This window comes from Rhineura floridana, chromosome 1 (assembly GCF_030035675.1).
Source record: "Rhineura floridana isolate rRhiFlo1 chromosome 1, rRhiFlo1.hap2, whole genome shotgun sequence".
Lineage (NCBI taxonomy): Eukaryota > Metazoa > Chordata > Lepidosauria > Squamata > Rhineuridae > Rhineura > Rhineura floridana.
Window position 1 is genome coordinate 63,344,332 of NC_084480.1, and position 21,702 is coordinate 63,366,033.

The 21,702-nt window shown below is 43.6% G+C and overlaps 1 protein-coding gene and 1 long non-coding RNA gene across 10 annotated transcripts in view; one reads left to right on the plus strand and one right to left on the minus strand.

The window, feature by feature from the left end:
- Positions 1–210: 210 nt before the first annotated feature.
- LOC133383041 (uncharacterized) lies at positions 211–8,250 on the minus strand. The gene is made up of 3 exons (XR_009762159.1): positions 8,036–8,250; positions 5,687–5,860; positions 211–435 (listed from the first exon to the last, which is right to left on the minus strand). It is a non-coding gene; the product is annotated as an uncharacterized LOC133383041 (long non-coding RNA).
- The window catches only part of CAST (calpastatin), a 95,720-nt gene continuing 81,370 nt past the window's right edge, over positions 7,353–21,702 (plus strand). For 2 of the 9 annotated variants that reach the window (XM_061622819.1, XM_061622864.1), the window contains exon 1: positions 10,295–10,454. In XM_061622819.1, the coding sequence (XP_061478803.1) occupies positions 10,425–10,454 (30 nt within the window). In that variant the 5' untranslated portion in view covers positions 10,295–10,424. Of the gene's footprint in view, positions 7,670–10,294; positions 10,455–10,610; positions 10,668–10,738; positions 10,816–21,702 lie in introns of those variants that run through there. The other 7 variants (XM_061622836.1, XM_061622854.1, XM_061622802.1 and 4 more) reach the window with 7 other exon arrangements.

A 21,702-nucleotide genomic window follows, 5' to 3' on the forward strand; every position in this document is an offset into this window, starting at 1 on the left:
ATCATTCATTTTAAAGGGGTTTGTTCCCAGGTAAGCAGGTACAGGATTGCAGCATAAAGGTATTGGTCTTTAAGGTGCCACAGGACTTTTTTTCTTTTGCTGCAACAGACATGCCTGCAATTCTGGAAAATGTTTACATTCATTTCAGTGAACCGTGATCAGAAAATGCAGTGTTCAACTACAATAAATCTTTATTGAAGAATTTGTGATTGAAGGGTTGGCATCCTGCACCAAAGGTCACTAATGCTGTTTGTGCATGCGTGTTTTAATTCCATGGTTCTTCCAAAGGAGAGCAATGAAAAAGGCCTGATTTTGGCTGGCCGTCTTCTCCACCTTTTTGCAGCCTTTATAACAGGGAGTAGTATCCTGCATGTTGAACCTCAGGAATGCAGTATAGTCTATTAGACTTGTTGGCTGATGATACTCAGGTGTTGCCTAAAATTAAAACACACAAGCACCTGCAGAATCACATAAAGATCATCCATGTTTCAAGTAAGACACACTTCCTTTCTTTTGTTGCATTCTCTGAACCAGCTAGTCTGGAATAGTGGTTAAGGTCATGAGCCATGAGCTGAAAGTCTGCAGTGCAAATCTCAGCATACAAAGTCACTGGTAGCAGGTGCCACCATTATGTATTTACATTTTTTTTCTCAGAGTGTCTTACAATATATAGTGAGTTCATCAATAAGAATGAATTAAACAGCTGTTGGATCACATATTGGCAAATTCATGTTGCACAATGAAAGTTGATCTGGTGCTCTTGTACAACAAACCCACTTCCCTCCAAAATTAACAATTTTGCAATAGGGAAGTGACAAGGAAATGCACTAGGAAGTGTGGAATAACAATTGCTTGATGCAATGTCATATAACCTCCCCACAAACAAGTTAGAATGCATGTTTAATAAATAGTGAAGTTGTCTAATTTCCCTGCAAATTTTGTGCAAATAAATCAGGGTGAATGTTCTGTAAACAAATTCATTTAGTGACCAGAGTTAAAAATCATCAAATCTAAAAGATCTGTGAAAATATAAGGTTTCACTTGGCATCAAAAGACCTCAAACATCTCTGGGGAGATTAATGCAACACCAGAGCTCCGCCACTGAAAAGGCTATAATATGGGTGTAATAAAAATGGTTTTAATAATAACGGCTTGCCTTCTAAGGAGGATGTGATATATGGGGACTAGGTGGAGATGGGTTTTTAAAATGTGTGTGTGTGTTTCAAAGGTAATATTCATTATAGACAGTCTCTTCATGGGAGTTAAATTGGAAAGGACAACCTAGGTGTGGCTTTGCTACACTACCCAGTTTTGGACTCTATGTCCATTTCTATTATATGTGTGAACTAGACTCCTTTCTTGTTAGAAGACATTACAGGAACAAGTTTAAAAATGTGTAATTATTGCTAAGTACAATTGCTAAGCAAGTAGTCATCCTATTCCATGCTAGACAAGACTGTCTGTCTTACAGTTGAATAATATGAGTGTGCGCAAAGGGCAGCTATAGCACTGGCGCCCAAATCAGCACAAGAGGAATAGTCATCCACTTGTGATCTGTGATAGTCTGGCATTTGCTGTGTGGGCATTACATTCAATGTGCTTCATCCACATCTCTTCTTTTTGGAACCTGCAGTAGTCAAGTGGGGTTTGTGTCAGCGCTAGAGCGTATTAGTGTGCAGCATATTTGGTGTAATGTCTATCATCACCACTATTGTGGGCCCCTCTAGATTTTTTTAAAATAAGTGTATTTACAACATGTCATTGAAGCAATAATAGTGTAGTAATGGTGAATTTATATTGGGCCACCCACACATCATTATGCTTTCTTCTTTGATGCTCCTCCAATATTATTGAATTATTGCCATCTGGAGGGGCACTCTTGCACTATAGTGCAACAAATGCTGGACCCCCCCCAAAAAACCCATTTATGATATAACACATTACAGAATTTTAGCAAGAAGTTATGGAATATGCACTGATTGGAAATGAAGCAGTATGCCAACTTCAACACTTTTGCAGGTGCAAAGAATATTGAAAATGGGACCATATGTAACTGTCCTGATACCATTATGAGCACAAATAATCATGAATTCACCATAAAAAGCATGTCTTGAGGGACCTCTACTTAACCATGCTTGAAACAGGAATTGTTTGGTTTCTCTTTTCACATTATTACATGTATATCCCATTTTTCCTCCAAGGAGCTCAAGATGGTATACAAACATGGTTCTCCCCTTCCTGAGCTTATTTTTACAACCCTATGAGGCAGGTTAGGCTGAGAGATGGTGATTGGCCCAAGGTCATCCAATGATTTTCATGGCCAAGTGGAGATATGAACACTGTTCTCCCAATCACAGTCACATTCTAACTGCTACACCACACTGGCTCTGAGTGGTGAAAACCTGTGCTAAGTACATAGTTAAGGCACAAATGGTATTGTTTAATTAATTAATTAATTAATTAATTGATGAATTGATTTATATCCTGCCCTTCCTCCCAGGGCGGCAAACAAAAGCACTAAGAACACTTTAAAACATCATAAAAACAGACTTTAAAATACATTAAAACAAAATATCTTTTAAAACATTTTTTAAAAAGCTTTGAAGACATCTTTAAAAAGAAAAAAAGGTTAAAAACATTGTTTTTTTTTTTAAAAAAAAGGTTTACAAACCTATTAAAAAGCAATTCTAACACAAATGCAGACTGGGATAAGGTCTCAACTTAAAAGTCTTGTTGAAAGAGGAAGGTCTTCAGTAGGCGTCAAAAAGATAAGTATTAGCCAGGCGCCATCAAAGTTAAGGGGAGGGAATTCCACAGGATAGGTGCTGCCACACTAAAAGTCCGTTTCCTATGTTGAGCAGAATGGACCTCCTGATAAGATAGTAGTTAAGAACATAAGAAAAGCCTGCTGGATCAGGCCAGAGGCCCATCTGCTCCAGCATCCTGTTCTCACAGCGGCCAACCAGATGCCCATGGGAAGCCCGCAAGCAGGACCTGAGTGCAAGAGCACTCTTCCCTCTTGTGGTTTCCACTCCAGCAACTGGCATTCAGATGCATACTGCTTCTGTCTATGGAGGCAGAGCATAGCCATCATGGCTAGCAGCCATTTATAGCCTTGTCCTCCATGAATTTATCTAATCCTCTTTTAAAGCTATCCAAGTTGGTGGCCATCACTGCCTCTTGTGGGAGTGGGTTCCATAGATTTAACAATGTGCTGTGTGAAGTACTTTCTTCTGTCTGTCCTGAATCTTCCAACGTTCAGCTTCACTGGATGTCCATGAGTTCTAAGGGGAGAGAAAAACTTCTCTCTGTTCCCTTTTCTCCATGCCATGCATAATTTTATACACTTCTGTCATGTCACTCTCTGACTCACCTTTTCTCTAAACTAAAAAGCCCCAAATACTGTAACCTTTCCTCCATCCTCTTAATAATTTTGGTTGCCCTTTTCTGAACCCTTTTCAGCTCTACAATATCTCAATACAATTTTGAGTTGAGGCAACCAGAACTGTACACAGCATTCCAAAAGCAGCCACTCCATAGAATAGCATTATGATATCAGCAGTTTTATTTTCAGTACCTTTCCTAATGATCCCTACCATGGAACTGGCCTTTTTCACAGCACCTACACACTGGGTTAAGGCACAAGGGCAATTTAAACACTCAAAAGCAAAGAAGTGTGAAATCAATCAGCAGCCATGACGTGAGGCAGTAAAAAGAACAGAGTTTTAACACTGGTTCCATAGGTGGATCCATTAGCTAGTACTATATTTTAATTTCACAAGTGATGAAATGCTTTATGTTCATATTTCCATGGTTTATTAGGTTTGTGTCTTGTCAGTGTTGTAAGTTTGACTTTCTTTTACTAGTTTATGTTGAAATGTAAAGTTCAGGCTATTAGGCTGGCAACCGAACTGGGTCCAGTTTGCATTTCAATTAGTGTTTGCAACATTTATTTTGTCTTATCTCATAATGTTAAAATATATGTTTGGAACCTAGGTTTCCCTACTCCTGGGCTGCATGCAGACATGTGTATTGTTTTAGTTTTACTGCTCATAATGGTAGTGCTTCTGTCCCGATTTGTAACATTATTTTCATACTGCAGTACCTGTTGCATTATAAAATTGAGGCTTTTTGACCACTATACTGTCACATTGCACTAAATTTCATTCACACTAATGGGCATGGTATGACACAACAATGAACATCATTGCTACTCCACCTTTTCCACACATGCGTACTTCTGTTCCTCCATGATGCCTTCATGAAAACAGCAGGAAAGAACTGTATGCAGCATACCATCCCAAATTTTGTCACTTTGCTCCCATGATTTTCTGGGTTAATGGGGTTGCAAGTGGATTTTTTTCTGGAAGCAGTTAACCCAGAAATGAGCGCTAAACTTCCACTATATTCTGCTGGATTTCCAGAAATGGCTTTTACATCGTTTGAAAGAGCAAATAAAAATGTAGAAATTATCAGGAAAGGAAATGTCAGGAAAATGGAAGAAGCTGCTTTCTGAATGCAGCCCTAGTCTGACACTGTAATCACTAAAATAAATCTTTGCCCCTTTAAAAAAAATCCCCAAATGATCATAATTCAACCGTTTTAAAAAAACCTTTTAAAGCTTTAAACTGCTTGGGATTCAGGTACCTTAGGGAGTGCTTTTCCTAGACCAACCTGTCCGTGCACTATGACCTGTCTTAGGGCATTTGCGGAAGCCTTTCTCTGACTGTCACCCTTAACAGAAGTGAGGTTGGTAACAACAAGTGAGAATTTTTTTTGGGGGGGGGGGAACTCACTATGGAACATCCTCCAAAAGAAGATTTACCTGCCATCAACATTGCTGGCATTTTATTAAATACTGGGCAAAACCCTGTACAATCCAAGTCCCGTACATGTCTACTCAAAACTACACTTTATTATTATTATTTATTACTATTTATTACATTTGTATACCACCCCACAGCCGAAGCTCTCTGGGCGGTTTACAACAATTAAAAACATTAAAAACAAATACACAAATATACAAATTTAAAAACACTTAAAAAAAACAATTTAAAAACACATGCTAAAATGCCTGGGAGAAGAGGAAAGTCTTGACCTGGCACCAAAAAGATAACAGTGTTGACACCAGGCACACCTCGTCAGGGAGATCATTCCATAATTTTGGGGCCACCACTAAGAAAGCCCTCTCCCTTGTTGCCATCCTCCGAGCTTCCCTCAGAGTAGGCGCCTGAAGGAGGGCCTTAGATGCTGAGCATAGCGTACGGGTGGGTTCGTGTCGGGAGAGGCATTCCATTAGGTATTGTGGTCCCAAGCCGTGTAATGCTTTATAGGTTTAAACCAGCACCTGGAATCGAGCTCAGAAACATACAGGCAGCCAATGCAAGCAGGCCAGAATTGGTTTTATGTGTTTGAACTGTCTGGTCCTTGTTACCAATCTGGCTGCTGCATTTTGCACAAGCTGCAGTTTCCGAACCGTCTTCAAAGGCAGCCCCACATAGAGTGCATTGCAGTAATCTACCTTGGAGGTTACCAGAGCATGGACAACTGAAGCCAGGTTATCCCTGTCCAGATAGGGGCATAGCTGGGCCACCAACCGAAGTTGGTAGAAGGCACTCCATGCCATCAAGGCTACCTGAGCCTCAAGTGACAGAGATGGTTCTAGGAGAACCCCTAATCTACGAACCTGCTCCTTCATGGGGAGTGCAACTCCATCCAGGACAGGTTGAACATCCACCATCCGGTCAGAAGAACCATGCACTAGCAGCATCTGTCTTGTCTGGATTGAGCCTCAGTTGATTCGCTCTCATCCAGTCCATTGTCGCAGCCAGGCACTGGTTCAGCACATTGACAGCCTCACCTGATGAAGATGAAAAGGAGAAATAGAGCTGCGTGTCATCAGCATACTGATGGGAGCGCACTCCAAAGCTCTGGATGACTGCACCCAACGGTTTCATGTAGATGCTGAACAGCGTGGGGGACAGAACTGACCCCTGCGGAACCCCATACTGGAGACTCCAGGGTGCCAAGCAATGTTCCCCAAGCTCCACCTTCTGGAGCCGACCCACCAAGTAGGAGCGGAACCACCGCCATGCAGTCCCTCCCACTCCCAACTCAGCCAGTCGTCCCAGAAGGATACCATGGTCGATGGTATTGAAAACCGCTGAGAGACCAAGTAGAATCAACAGGGTCACCCTCCGCCTGTCTCTCTCCCGACAGAGGTCATCATACCAAGGCTGTTTCCGTTCCAAAATCAGGCCTGAAACCCAACTGAAATGAAATTTATTGACTTCAATGGAATTTGTTCCCAGGTAAAGGCTTACAGAACTGAAGCCTTATTTGCCAGCCTTTTTTAACTTGCTGAAATATTTCTTTAGCCAGCAGAATTCTGTCCTTTGATCTAATTTATAGTGCAATCCTAGCCATGTCTACTCAATTCTATTGAATTCAGTGGGAAGTCCTAAATAAGTGTGGACAGAACTGCAGCCTTAATTATTTTTATTGTTCTTATATACTGCATTTAAAAACCCTACTGCCGCCACCACCACCACCACCTGTAGAACAATTCAGAAACCTATTTTGATGATGGTACTCAAAATGTTTTAATCATACATTTTGGTTGAAATTGCACTTATAATGCAATCCTATACTTGTCTATTCATAAGCAAATTCCAACTATGTTGAACAAGGCTTGTTCAGTGGTGTGTGTACTGTACTAGGATTTGCAGCCTTATTATATTCTGTTCTTTTATCATAGAATTCGGGGGGGGGGCATATAGATAGGATTCCCTGGTTGTCCCCCATCCAGGCACTGAGCAGATCCAAACCTGTTTGCCTTCACTAAGTGGAAGCCATGTTTGTTTGTTGAGACATACCCTATAGACTTTGTTCTGAACATATTAAAAGAACCTGATGGGAGAGGCTCATTTTATCTAGCGTGAACTGAGACATCTTATATCACCCAGCCAGAGGACTGGGCTAGATGTTCAACCTCTCCCCCCTCCCGTTGTTTTGAACTACAGCTCGCATCATCTGGGTTGTCAGAAAGTTGCTTTGAAGTTGTTATGGTTGTCCCTTTCAGGAAATTACCAGGAAGCCTTCTTGTTTCAGATAGGCAAAAAGAGGCCTACCTCCCAAAGCGTCTAAAGCAGCGAGAAACTGGCATGCGTGCGTTTATGCGGGTGGGTGGGGGTTGAACTCCTAGCTCAATCCTCCGTCTGCATGATATAACTTAGGTCACTTCAGACAAGATAAAATAAGCCTCGCCCAGCAGGCTCTGTCAGTATTCTTAGTAGAATAAAGTCTACAAGGAATGTCTTAGCAAGCAAACAAAACAAAATAAACCAGCCACCGAGTATCTTTTGTCGGGCCGTGGCTCCCCTCTCGCCTCAACAACCACTAATCTAGAGGAGTTTTGGTTTGGGTTGTTAGTTACTAACGCGGCGGCTGCAGGAAGAGGAGGGACTAGCGGTGCTGCCGCAGCCTGACTTTGGCCCTGGGGGCCGTCGGAAAAGCTGCTTCATAGCCGCCCTTACCCTGCCCCCTTCGGTCTTCCCCTTGTACTGGAGTTACTGCAGAGTCCCACAGACGACAACAGAGCGCCTCCTCTGCTGTCAACATGTCTCAGCCAACGAAAGGCAAAAAACATGCTGCCAAAGAGGACAGAGCGGTAAGTAGCGGTGCGGAGGGCAAGGGAAGAGACAGAACCTCCTCGGAACGAGTGTGGCTCCCTGGCAAAGAGGTCTGCTGTTCTTGCCCTGTAGGGTAGATGGGTGGGAGAGACATCTGTGGCATGGAAAGGGGGGTTGGTTGGTTGGGGCGTGTGTCAGGACGCAGGAATGTGCCAGCGCCGCATGTGGGTTAGGAGGCAGAAAAAGAGGGCAGCGCAGAGGGGTGTGGGGCGACCGAGAGCCAAAGCCAGGAACAGCAGGGTGGAGCTCGGTGGGGTGAGGCAGCGACACAAGTGAGGAAACTCTGTATGTGCGTTTGTGTGTGAGCGCGCGCAAGGCTGGCACAGTTTACAACATCGTCTCACCTACTCTCCGCTCCGCAGCCCGTAATGAGGAGGGGGGAGAGGGAATGCTAGGCCAAGGGACCTTTCCCGCTCCCAACTCCGTCCGCAAGAACATGGAAGTCAGAGGATGACAGTTCCCCTCTTCTTCCTAGTGGGGCGCATTGGAGAGAGTCGCCTTCGGAAAGTGGGATAATATTCCCTTGCACGCAAGGAATATAGGTAACGGGTGTTATCTGAGTGCCTGGCCCTCGACTCTTGATTCAGGGATTGAGGTCCGGGCAGAGCTCAGCATAGTTCCCACCCGCTAGGGATTGTGGGGAGGGATATTGTGAGTACAAGTAAGCGATCCTCTCCCAGTATCATTGCGGGTGGAGATTAAAGCTCGGGGTGCCTCCATAAAGTTGGATCAGTGACTAATAATTTCTGAACAAATTCCAGAGGGGTAGTCCTTGTTACTGTGATTCGGCAATCACAATGACTGCATTGTACCACTTGAAAAAACGCCAACAAAACCTGTGTAAATGTATACCACAATATTAGTTTTTAAAGTGGTGCAAGATGTGCTGTTTGTCTGCAGTTTGTAAACGGAAGTAGAACTTGCCAGAAGCCCTGTTTTCTGATTTGGAAGGCCTCCCCAGTAATCCCAGGCCTATGGGGACTATCCATTGCTCCTCTGTGTTGATGGAAAGCACTCTGTATGTGTTTAGGATTAAACATGGGCCTTGAAAATGAATGCCTGGCTTAGTCTGGCTCAAATCAAACCCTTACAGGGATGTAACTACTAAGCAGCCTTCTAGGGCACCACCAGACTGTCTGTATTTTGTGTTTTAAGTGCATACAGTACTATAAAATGAAAGTTACGTGGCTAAAGAGGATTGAAGGTCTCTGTTGCCCTAGCACAACAAATCCACTTATAAAAAGAAATTGACTTTTTGTGGATAGGAACGTGGAGGGGAAATACATTGAAGAGTGTGGAATGCAGGGACGATTAACATGGTGATGTATAAACACTCACTGTTGTATAACCCCCCTGCAAATAAATGGGTATGAATGCTCAGTAAAAACTGGATATAATCTAACCTCTGCCTAAACTTTGTGCAAGGAAATCAGGTTTGATATTCAATAAATAGGTTGACTGGAGGAGTCCCTAGAGTGGTCCAATGGAGGCCCAGGAGGTGAGGGCAAGAGATTGTCCAGGGCACTATCTCAAAGGTACAAGCGAAAAGGATGTGTCTACTCAGTGGTAGAGCACTTTCTCTGTATGCAGAAGGTCCTGGGTTCAATCCCCAGCATCTCCCGGCGGAGCTGGGACTGGACGAGAGCCCTCTCTGAAATGATGGAGAGCCACTGCAGACAACACTGAGCTACATGGCTCAGTACAGGGCAGTTTCCTGTGTTCTTATATAAATCAGCAGATGGCACTCTGGCGTAGCTCTCCCCTCAGTAGCTCAATGCTTAATTTGAGACCCCATGTCTAATGCCACAGGTCGGTCCTAGCCTTTCTCTGTCTGTACAGTGCCTATTCCCAACATTCTTGTTTCTCTCTGCCAACTTTCCCGTGACCAAGTGACGGAATCCACTATGGAGCCCCGCAGTTGCCGCCAGGTTTCTCTTTCCCATAATACACTCCTTCCTCTCCCTATATTAATAGTTGCAATTCAAGCCCCCCCCAAGGAAACTTGGGAACAAAGTTGCAATGACGGCAAACCAAGCATATTGTTCCTGACAGTAGGCGATGTGGGTCTCCCTCCTCAAAGAGGAATTGTGTAATATAAAAGCCTTCCCTCACATGTACCTCACGACCTTATCTCTGGCCGTGTGCAGAGTGCCTTTCCTTACCTATGGACTATCAACATACGACCCCATCTATGTACGAACTGGTCGTGGGAGGGAGGGGGCGAAGGACCAAGACCTTTCTTTCTCCATTAAAAAAATAGTTTGAGGAGAGGAGGAAGAAAAGAGGAGACACGCTTCCGTACCAGGAACTAGGCGACGGGAATGGAATCTCGTTCCAGAGGCCTTGGCTCAGGCCCAAGGCTGCTCCACTCCAGGGATAATTCTTCCTTCTGTATCCTGAAAGGGAAAAGCCCGCCCTTGTTCGGCGTCGTTCTCCCTCTCTCCCTCTATTAATTCTAAAGCCGCTGTGGGTTAACTGTTTGCCATAAAGGAGTGGCCAGAATTGGCGCGCACACACAAACAAGCCCTCCTGCCTTTTCAGTCACACCGCCTGTTCAGGGGCGGGCCGACTTCAGCCACCGCCCCGCCCCTCACCTCTCCCCCCCCCACCTGCCCCTCCCTGGTAGAAGAACAAATCTAGCTACTCGTAGCTGAGTCCGTGAGCGTGAAGTTGGTGAACTCGAAGCTGCAGTTTGGGGATAAGACAACCGGGGAGGAAGGAGCAGTGCCCAGTATGGCTTTTGCAAGCTGGTGGTATGCCACGGTAAATAATATGTATTGCGTTTGATTGTTCCTGTGGTTTTTGTCTTCACGCTGCTGCCTGTGTGTAGGTCTTGTCAGGGAGTGTCAATCATCGGTTATTGTGTAGATAAGGGTAAATGAAAAAAGCTGAACTGTGGAGCTTAAGCACACCCCTGCGCAGGTTATGCCCCGTATGCGGTTTTCCCTACAAAACAGGAAACTTCACCCTGCTCTGGTATGTGAATAGTAAGCCGACCCGTTCTTGCAGGCTTCCTTTGCCGCACTCAACTCTAAAACGTGGGAAGACTTTGGAGTGTAACAACAGAAGGAAAGTGGAAATGGTTCTGAAGATACAGTAAACCATGGGCATTTTTTACTTAGAGGTTGTCAAGAATAGTGTGTTGGCAATTATGTCACTTGATGATTTGAGATAATGGCATACAAAGATTTTAGAAAATTATTGTAGTTTCAGTAACTGTTTAAGGTGTGTTTATGAAGTAAGTCAAACTTTCATATGCCTTTTTATTATGGAGACCAAACATACAATTTACACTTACTTGAAATTAACTACAAGTTTACTAAACCTCTAGTCCTAATTTAACTGGGATTAAGCCTCCCCAGTTCCTTCAGGAGGAAGGGCGGGATATAAATTGAATAAATAAACAAACAAATATGACTTACTTCTGGGTTGAAATATTAAGAATTGCAGCCCAGTCTTTGTGGCTGTATTGTTATTGCGTTTTATAGCTTTTAAAAAGTTTGTATATTTACTCACCCCCTCCCACTCCACCCCATGCTTGGTTAGTAAGGTTTGTAATTTGAAAGGGAATGGGTTGATTTTTCTGAGACTAAAGTAATAATATTAGGTTTTACTTCTGTATTGAAAAAGAGCTCCCCCCCCCAATTCTTGGCTTTAAGAACTTTACTCCTTAGGATATTTCTGGTTTGTGGGAACCCCCAAAAATAAATCACAACTGTTTGAAGTTTAACAGTTCCCATCACACAAGATCTTTCAAGTAAGCCTGCAATTGCATCTATTTTTTAAGAATCCTTGCAGTTTGCTGATCTTGCAAATTCTAGTAGATGGTTGTAAAGACTGGCTGCCAGTGTCTTAATAAAAATGCACTAGGGCCGCTAGGCTCCTAGAACTATATGAAGAAATAAGATGATATAAACATTTTAAAGTGTTGCATGTAACAGGTGCACAACTGTAGCTGGGTTGGACCCATATGCAAGAGACTAGTTTACTAGTTCATTGATTTAGGGTAGTTGTTTAGGGTAGTAAACAAAATGACTGCCTATTACTGGAGCAATAACTGAGTAATGCAGTGCAGTTAGCTTTTTTCTCAACAGACATAAATGTGTAGCACAGTTCCTGCTTATAAGTAAACCTTATTAAATTCAGTGAACCTTAATCCCAGAATGGGATTATGGCTGCAATCCTAACACCATTTGTCTGGAAGCAAGCTCCATTGAATTCAGTAGGGCTTACTTCTGAGTAGACATGGTTAGGATTGTGCTGTAAGTCCCATTGATTAAGGTAAGTTTGTATAGGATTGCAGTCTTAGTAATGTTGAATACTAATTTCTGCAGGGTGCTTTTGGTAGAGACCCTGTGACCTACAGGCTAGATCCAGCTCTTGACAATTTTTATCTGGTCTTCATCTTACTCCTTTGAAGGCCCAGGACAGTCCAGCTGACAGCTGGCCCAATTTGTACTTTCCAATCTCTCCTCAGGTGAGTGGTTGGGCAGTCTCCCTCTTGAGAAGGAAAGCAGAGATCGGGTTAGTTATGGACTCCATGCTTTCAAGCACATCAGCAGGCAACCCAGCACTGGACAGCATCTCACCTGAAGAGAGCTTTGGAAGTGCTTATGGTGCTGGCTGATGCATGGATTCCCTGCTGCTACAGGGAATTGATTAGGATATGCATACTTTCAATTCAATAAATATTTGCTTCCTATTTCTGCTACTGTCTTACCTCAAATTGAATCCTAACCCTATTAGCAGGTGCAGATGAAAGGCGCTTAGTATTCTTAATTAGGGTTGGGAATTCAAGTAGAAGCATAATGAAGCAGCTGTTGATTATATTATACAAATTATGCTTATGGGTATGTTCATGGTAAGAACCACCCAGAGAATATCTACACATAAAAGGAATTGAACGTAATGACTTTAATTATCTCTAAACTCTTCAGGGAGGCACCCAAAGGAAATAATCATCTATCTTCCTGTTCTGGAATATTTTTCAGGAAAGCAGTCAAAACCAAACTTTGGGCTTCTAATTTTGTAGTCAAAATGCCTTCAAATGAAACTGTAACAATATGCAATCCTCTTCAAAACTACACATTGTGTTTCTGTGTACCCTGAACTTGTGTGAAATCAAAAGACTCAGATGCATTATTACAGACAAATATCTAGGGCAGAGGTTCCCAAACTGTGGTCTGTGAACCACCAGTGGCCCACAGGCTTCATTCTGATGGTCCATAGCATGCATGTCTGTGAAAAATCTTACAAGTTGAATTCTATAGAATTCATATTGCAATACAATAAAATACAATATAAGATATAAAAGAAGCAATAAAAACACAACTCAAAATCATACAGCATCTAGTGCAGTGCATTGCAATTCCTACAATAGGCAGGAAAAATGTCTTGACCGGACTGATCGTGTGCCACACATACAGTGTGCCAAGCACACCCACCCACCCGCAGGGTTATGACACCTATTGTTCACCTGGGCCTTTCTGACTGGTTTTAAGTGAGTGCAGACATTGACTCTTTAAAGAGCAAGCTGGACCATCCTTTTTTTCCCCCCTGTGCAGACCCATACAAACTCTCATGTTGTATATTGGGGATAGGGACCTAAAATTTTCCATATGTTGTTGCTGGACTTCAGCTTCCATTAGTCCCATCCAGCATGGCCAGCGGTCAAGTATGATGGGAATTGGAGTTCAGTAACATTTGAAGGGCCACTATATATAGTGAAGTAGTGTAGCTGACCAATTGTGTGCTTTTTCAGGAAAGCATTGCATTTATGTCATATGTGGACTAATACATAGTGATGATTTTCAGATATTATGGCATATGATATTGCACTTGTGCACTCATGCACAGTTGTTTTCCATTGTGTAACATTGTTTAAAGGAAAAAGACACAATACTTTTTACAACAATATATTGGCTTTCAGACACTGCATGCATATCTGTTTTTAAAAAAAAAAAAACATGAAAACCAGGTGTGTCTTCCTGCTGCTTTGATAAAGGAAGATTGCTGCTAGGTGCCAAGAGTGACCTGACAAAATGCCTGGAAGATTTTTCAGAACCACAAAGTGAGCCACCTACCATTATGTGGAGCTGCCCCATTTAGATGCTGAGTTCTGGGAGTGCCAAAACAGGTAATGTGTATGCCCACATAGTGTTTCTGTAATGCATGTCAGGGCAACTTCGAAATGTACTGTAATGATATGGATAAGACCAGAATGAAACTAGTTACAAAGAGGAATTCTATGGAACACATTCCATCCATGTGAGGTGCTTATATTGAGTAACATGTCCACCAGGGTGGTTGTGTCTGCCAGACACTGCTTATAAGGCTTGCCCTTCCTTCCTCAACTTGCTGGGACTGGATTCAGAATCTTCCAAAATGCCAAGTGTAGGGCATGCAAAGTGCTTTGTGCAGCACTTCTGCAGTGCATGACAATCAGCTGATTGTTGGGCACTTGGGAAAAATTGTGCCCTTTAAACATTGACCGGTGTTAATCACTGATAGCATTATGATGTCAGATGATTGACAGGTGGGTGGTTCTGCCCACCAGTCAGAGTTGGCCTCCAGAGTTGGGGGAGGTAAAGACTTGGCCCAGTCAGCCAAGAAGATTCCCCACCTCTGATTCAGATACATTAATCACTTTATGAGCCCCTCTGGATGATGCTCTCTGAAACTTCCCAGACTTGCTTTATACTGAGTTGGACTGTTGGTCCATCTTGCTTCAGTGTTGTTTAGACTGGCTAGTGATGGCTCTCCAGGGTGTCAGACAGGGGCTTCTCCCAGCCCCACCTGGAAATCCTAGGGATTGAATCTAGGATCTTCTGCATGCAGAGCTGATGCTCTCCTACTGAACTACAGCCCTTCACTGGAGGAGCAGCTTTTCTCCTGTGGTTGCATAAAAGAAGGTCAGAAGTGCTACAAAGTGCAAGTTACAGTTGTATGTACAGCAGATGCTCGTTATAATGCAGTTTGCTGTTCCATGGATTCAGATATACCATGGGTATGACGAGGTCCTCTGGGTAAAATACTGTATATAGTAAGCAGCTTTCATAATGATTCAGAACCTCTATAATGCAAAGGTGCATCCTTTGTCGTCCTCCAGCCCCTGCGTTATAATGAACTTCCACTGTTATGTAGATTAAAGATTTTGTGAGCTGAAGATGACTCACCTTGTATTTATAAGTCGCTGTGTTTTATAAATAGGCTGCATAATGGCAAATGAGTGCAGTATCAATTGCTTTATAAATCTACTAATCATAGAATCATAGAATAGTAGAGTTGGAAGGGGCCTGTAAGGCCATCAAGTCCAACCCCTTGCTCAATGCAGGGATCAAAATCAAAGCATTCCCGACAGATGGCTGTCCAGCTGCCTCTTGAATGCCTCCAGTGTTGGAGAGCCCACTACCTCTCTAGGTAATTGGTTCCATTGTCGTATGGCTCTAACAGTTAGGAAGTTTTTCCTGATGTCCAGTGGAAATCTGGCTTCCTGCAATTTGAGCCCATTATTCCGTGTCCTGCACTCTGGGACGATTGAGAAGAGATCCCAGCCCTCCTCTGTGTGACAACCTTTCATGTACTTGAAGAGTGCTATCATATCTCCCCTCAGTCTTCTCCAGGCTAAACATGCCTGAAGTCTCTCCTCATAGGGCTTTATTTCCAGTCCCCTCATCATCCTTGTTGCCCTCCTCTGAACCTGTTCCAGTTTGTCTTCATCCTTCTTGAAGTGGAGACCAGAACTGGATGTAGTATTCCAGATGAGGCCTAACCAGTGCTGAATAGAGGGGAACAAATACTTTACGCGATTTGGAAACTATGCTTCTCTTAATGCAGCCTAATATAGCATTTGCCTTTTTTGCAGCCCCATTGCACTGTTGGCTCATACAGTAGGGCCCCACTCATACAGCAGGTTAGGTTCCAGACCCCTGCCAAGAAGCGAAAACCACCGAAAACCAGATCAGCTGTAGCGTGGGGGTCTGGGACCTAACCTGCTGATCACGCCGGAGGAGGAGAAGATCAGCTGTCTTCCCCTCCTTCGGTGTGATCAGCTTGAGCGCGGGAGTCTGATTGCGCCAGAAGAGGAGATCAGCTGTAGCGCTGTACAGCTGATCTTCCCCTCCTCTGGCACGAACAGCTGGAGAGCTGGGAGCTCCAGCCCCCCCTCCAGCTGATCGCCCTGCTGGTGCCGTATTAGCGGAATGTCGAAAAGCGGGGCGCCGAGTAGTGGTGCCCTACTCTATTCATCTTGTGATCAACGACAATTCCAAGATCCTTCTCACATGTCGTATTACTGAGCCAAGTATCTCACATCTTATAACTGCGTTTGGTTTCTTTTTTCCTAAGTGTAGAACTTTACATTTATCCTGTTGAATTTCATTCTGTTGTTTTCAGCCCAATGCTCCGCCTATCAAGATCCCTTTGAATTTTGTTTCTGTCTTCCACGGTATTAGCTTCCATTGTATCATCTACAAATTTGATAAGCATGCTCTGTACCTCCTCATCCAAGTCGTTAATAAAAATGTTGAAGAGCACTGGGCCCAGGACCGAGCCCTGTGGTACCCCACTCGTTACTTCCGCCCAGTTTGAGAAGGAAACATTGATAAGCAGTCTTTGAGTACGATTCTGGAGCAAACTGTGGTAATGATGTACTCAGTCATGGAAAAAGTGCGGGACTGATATGAAAAGTTGAGATATACTGCCAGGCTAATAGAAGTCATGTTTTGTATTCTACTCAACTGGGGGCTTTGCCCGTTTGCTTCTCTTGCCAGCCCCACCTACCGTTGCCAACCCTCCTTCCTCCAGGTCACCAAAGCCCTCCTCCCCCCTTAGTTGTAGCCCTCTCCCTGTTCCTCTCAGATGTTGCTAGAGCTCCCCTTCTCACCCCCCAGGGGTTGGGAGAGCTTCCCTCGCCCTTCTCTCCCCCACCCCCAGGGGTCAGCAGAGCTCCCCATGGCCTTCTTCCCCGCACTACCCCGGGGGAGGCAGAGCTCCCTTGGCCCTCTCTCCCCACCCCAGGGGGGACAGAGCTCCCTTTGCACTTTTTCCCTCCCAAATAGGTGGGTGGGAGACCAGCCAGGGGGAGGCAGAGCTCCCCTTGCCTTTTTCCCTCAGCATCACCCCAGGTGGAGGCAGAGCTGCCCTCCTCTTTCTTCTCCTCAGGGGGAGGCAGACCTCTTTTCCCCTGGACAGCCTCCCGCCAACCTATTTAGTGAGGCCGCTCTGGGCCCCACTGCCGCTCCATTTGCCTGCCTCACCTATAAGTATCACAATATCCATGAATGCTTACAAAAATATAATATAGGTAGATAGTCCATTAAACATTACAACAGCTGCACATGTGAAAGTATTGTTATTAATTTATATTACAGATTTATAAGGTTCCTTAAAAATACACACAAAATCTCTCAATGTAACCATAATTTTTATTTTTTTTTTCAAAAAGATATTAGTGGGACAGGAAAATCTGACAACAAAATGTTTTGTTAGAGTTGGCTTGGTTCCTAACTAGGCTTTCATGAACAGAAGGATTCCTTCTGTTCACAGATGGGACTGTATAGGGAAGACACATTTCATTGATTCCCCACTGCACCATTGCTCATGCTGCCCCAGAGAGTCCCCCAACTCTTTGGAGTAGATTTTCAGAGGGCACAAGAATAATCTCCCTCCTACTGCTGGCAGGAGCATCATGTGAGTGGAACTCCCCTCAGGATGCTCCCACCAGTGGAAGCAAAGTCAGGTTCTTAGCCTTAGGCTGCATACACACCATACATTTAAAGCACAGTTCCCTACCCCCAAGAATCCTGGGAACTATAGCTTATCTCTCACAGAACTATAATTCCCAGCACCTGTAATATACTACAGTTACCAGGATTCTTTGGGGTGTGTGTGTGTGCTTTAAATGTATGGTGTTTATGCAGCCATATTTTTTGGTTGGTTGAGATGCTTATCCAAGGACCTGAGTTCTGAAAAAGACTTTCTGCTTTGTGGGTGGGGCGATACATTTTGTACAGTGCCAAATTATATTCAAACATTTCTTCCTCATCTCTTGCCTTGGAACATTCCTCTTTTAACAAGTCTTCAAAGTAGAGATTGATTTTCCAGTTGGTGTCTGTACTGGATTTGAAATTGCTTTTATTTATGTATTTGTTTTAATAGTTTTATATGTAGTTCAGTTTTTTCTTTTTATATATGTTTTATTGTATTGTAAATACTTCATGATGCCTCATAGGAAGCAATTCATAAATGAAGTAATAATATAATGTTCTATCACTGAAGGAGTCTTCATCGGTCTGTCTCAAAGATAATAGAATTCAATGAAAGCCATCCTGTAGAGGAACCGTTCCAAATACATCAGTGTTTACCAGTTCAGCCTGTACCACATCAGCCCTTTTGTCTTTTATGGAAGTTTGTGTCTTCTAGCTTATGAGGCATACTCTGCTATCAAGGAGTCAAGAGCTGACAGGTGTGGCCATGAAAGAACATGCTTTTATGAGATGTTAGTCTGCTTCATTGAACAATATTGGTAACGTTAATGAAGAAAATTGAAAGCGTTGTTCGCTATATGGTTTTATTCACCAGCTATCCAATTTTAGTCAGTTTCTCTCATGGGTTTCTTCTGATTTGCTATGGTTTTATAAGCTGAGAATTTTTCCTTACAGTTGCTAATAGCTGTCCATTTATTTGGGGTATATTAAGAAAATGTGGTCCTCATTAAACATTGGATAAGGGACTACTTCAGATTCAATAATAATATTAATACCCAGATAAATGCTGGAGTTTGGATTTCTGCTGCTGCTTTTGCATTTATTCCCCACTCAAAGGAAGCACAGACTCAAGTTTCAAAACACTTGCCATTGAATGCAGCGTATTATAGCTGTATGCTGCTTTTTTATATAGAAATCTTATATCAATGGAATGCTGTGTCTGCATGTATGGCATTGTATGACTTTGTAGTATTTTTATATTTGGATCACAGTGATGTGGAATCATTGACTTAGAGCTAGTTCGCACATGCATCTCCAGCTCTTATTGAAAGTTGTGTCAAGCAATGACTTGCTTTTGTGAGTAAGGCATCACAGACTCATCACCACTGATAGACCCATCCTCTAATGTTCACTTCATATGCATTATTTTTCAATGGAGATAGTTCACACATTTTGTTGAGAGGTATCAAATGTTGACAAATCAGGTGGAGTTTGTGTGTGTGTGTATAAAATGTATCTCATGTAAAAGTTAGTGTGGCATTGTGATAGTGTCAGACTAGTAAAGAGACCAAGATATAAATCACAACTCGGCTATGAAGCTCCAAGGTCATGCAATCTATTGGACTGGTGTAGCGAGGATAAAAGGGGGGGGTGAAATCAGGCACACCATCATGAACTTGTTTAAGGAAAGGCAGGATAGAAATGTAACAAAGTTAAATGTGCAATGGGGTATGGAAGAAGCAGTCCTGGAGGGTATAGGGCCTGGGTATACCCACTGGATTTCTTGATTGGGTGAACGAGTCTTATAACACAGATCTTCTTTGTGTGTACAGATGATCAAGTATTTTCATAGCACAATTTCATAAAGTTTGAAAAATGCTAGATGAAAGATTATACCTTGTGAAACATTACACATAAAATAGGATCCTTTTTAGAGGGCTACAAGCCATTTCACTGGGATGGGCTGAGGTGGAGGTGAGGTCCAGGGACGCTTCAGGTTGGCAGCAGTGGCCCTGCAGTTATACGCACACCAGTAGACTGCCACCAACCTAGCACTTCCCTTATCTCGCTGCTGCCTCACCCTGCTCATCCCTGTTCTGGTGAGCAGCAGCAATGCCGCCACTGGGAGGCTGCCGCTGCCAGTCTGCCCCACCCATCTGCATCGTTGCTGGATCACACTGTGGATGTGTTTGCTCAGTTTGGGTGTACATTTCATGGAAAGTTATGTGCCTGTTGATGATCATAATGTATGAGCTGCCTCATATTGGAGAAGGGGGGCCTTTCAGGTATTCTTGTCCCCAACCAACTAACCCAGGATTGGGGAGCCTGAGGTCCTCCAGAAGTTGTTGGAATCCCAGCTCCCATCAGCCCCAACTTGCGTTGTCAATGATCAGGGCTGATGGGAGTTGTGGCTGTCCAGATGTTGCTGGACTACAACTCCCATCATCCCTAATGCAAGTCTCTAAAGGTCATGACCAGCACTTGTGCTATGTCCTCACATCATCCCTTCACCCCTCCTTTTTCGGTACACCACGGTTGAAAAAAGTTTGGGTTGACTAACCATAGTTTCCTGTTTTCCACCTGGGAGACCAGGGTTACCAGGATTCCGAACAGACCAGGATCTAAAACCAATTTTAAATGTGGTTTCAGATCCTGGTTTATTCCAAACCTGATAGTCATATTTCGGATGACATTTCAGATGGTAAAAACTATGGTTAACTAACCCAAACATTCTTCAGTCCTAACATTTAGAGAAGGAGGGGAAGGGATGGCATGAGGATGTAGTGCCAAGCCAATATATGTGTGTCTGAACCAGACCATTAAATAATATTAATGTGATGCTGCTGAGCCTAAGAGCCCTGAACAGTCCAAAGCTTGCTAAAGCATTGTCTCTGTACTTTTTGATAGCCTTGCATATCAGTTTACATATCTGTATAAAATAGAATATTGGAAGCTCATTGTCTCTTTACTCACTATTTAGGGATTATCCTTGGTACGATTACATGGAAAGAATGAAATATACCAGTGGTTCCCAGCCTGGGGGCCGGGACCCCCAGGGGGGCCGCGAAGTAATCCAGAGGGGGCTGTGAACAGTAAAGAAATGAATTATTTATTAATTTTTTTAAAAAAGTCTTCACTCCCTCTACACTGTCAGCTTTCCACTGCCACTGCAGATGACACCTCCCCCTTGCTCCAAACAAGAGGGGAGGCCTTTTCTGAAGCTCTAGAGCGTCTTTCAGGCACACTAAGGGCAGGCATCTGCCTATAAAATACATGCCAGATGCCAAAGGAGTCTGAAGGTGGAGCTACCAGGAAGACGAGGGGATTACTATCACTGATTCCCATCTCGTTGCACTGCCGCTACTGGCAACACCCTTACTTAGAATGAGAGGAGAGGGCTTTTTGTGAAGCAAAAAGAAGCAAGCCTGCAAAGAAAGGCTGCTTTCCCCATTCCTTCCTGGCAGCCAGCCTGCCTCCCTGGGGGGAGGGGGTCACAATTTTTTTTCAGCTTATAAAGGGGGTCCCGTGCTCATAAAGGTTGGGAACCACTGAAATATACTACATCTGTTGGTCTCATGCCTGCCACCTTGCCCCTATTGACTCCAGCCCAGCTCTAATCCCAGCACCATGTCTATAAGTGGGACGGATCTGAAGAGGGAATCTTGCTCTACACAAATAGGGTCCATGATGTAGAATCCTGTGGGCAACATATGCATGAAGAATAGGCTCATATTTCTAGTCCTTCTCTCCCCCACCCCCGCCCAACATGTCAACAGCAGGATTGGAACCTGATCTCTTCCTCCATGTGATTAAGATAGCGTGGAGAATAACACTAAAGTAGGGCTTATGTCACATCCTAAAACAATCGATGGAATCTGTACAGCACTCTGTAGGTAGGTTAGATTCAGTAGTCAATGGTTGCTATTGAGTTCTAAGGGACAAAGTAAATGGGCTGCAAAATGCAAAGTTGCTGGGTGAAGGGAAATGCTGGTTTCCTTCAGCAAGAAACTGGGATGGCCAGAAGCAGTTTTTGGTCATGCCCCTCTGAGTAGGCACATTCATTTTCTCCCTTAAAAGTGAATAGCTAAGATTTGCTCCTTTAGGAAAAGTAAATTGCTGCACTTCAAAAGATTGTCATGATAAGAACAAGATGTGCTCTCTGCACCTTGCTGTGACCTCCACTGAACGAGATAGCTTGGGGAAACAGTGTATGTCTGTGCAGAGTGACATTTTGGCATAGTTCACGCATCATAATAAGCCATAGTTTATCATGAACATGTCTGTGGTTTGTTTTGTTCCTTCCC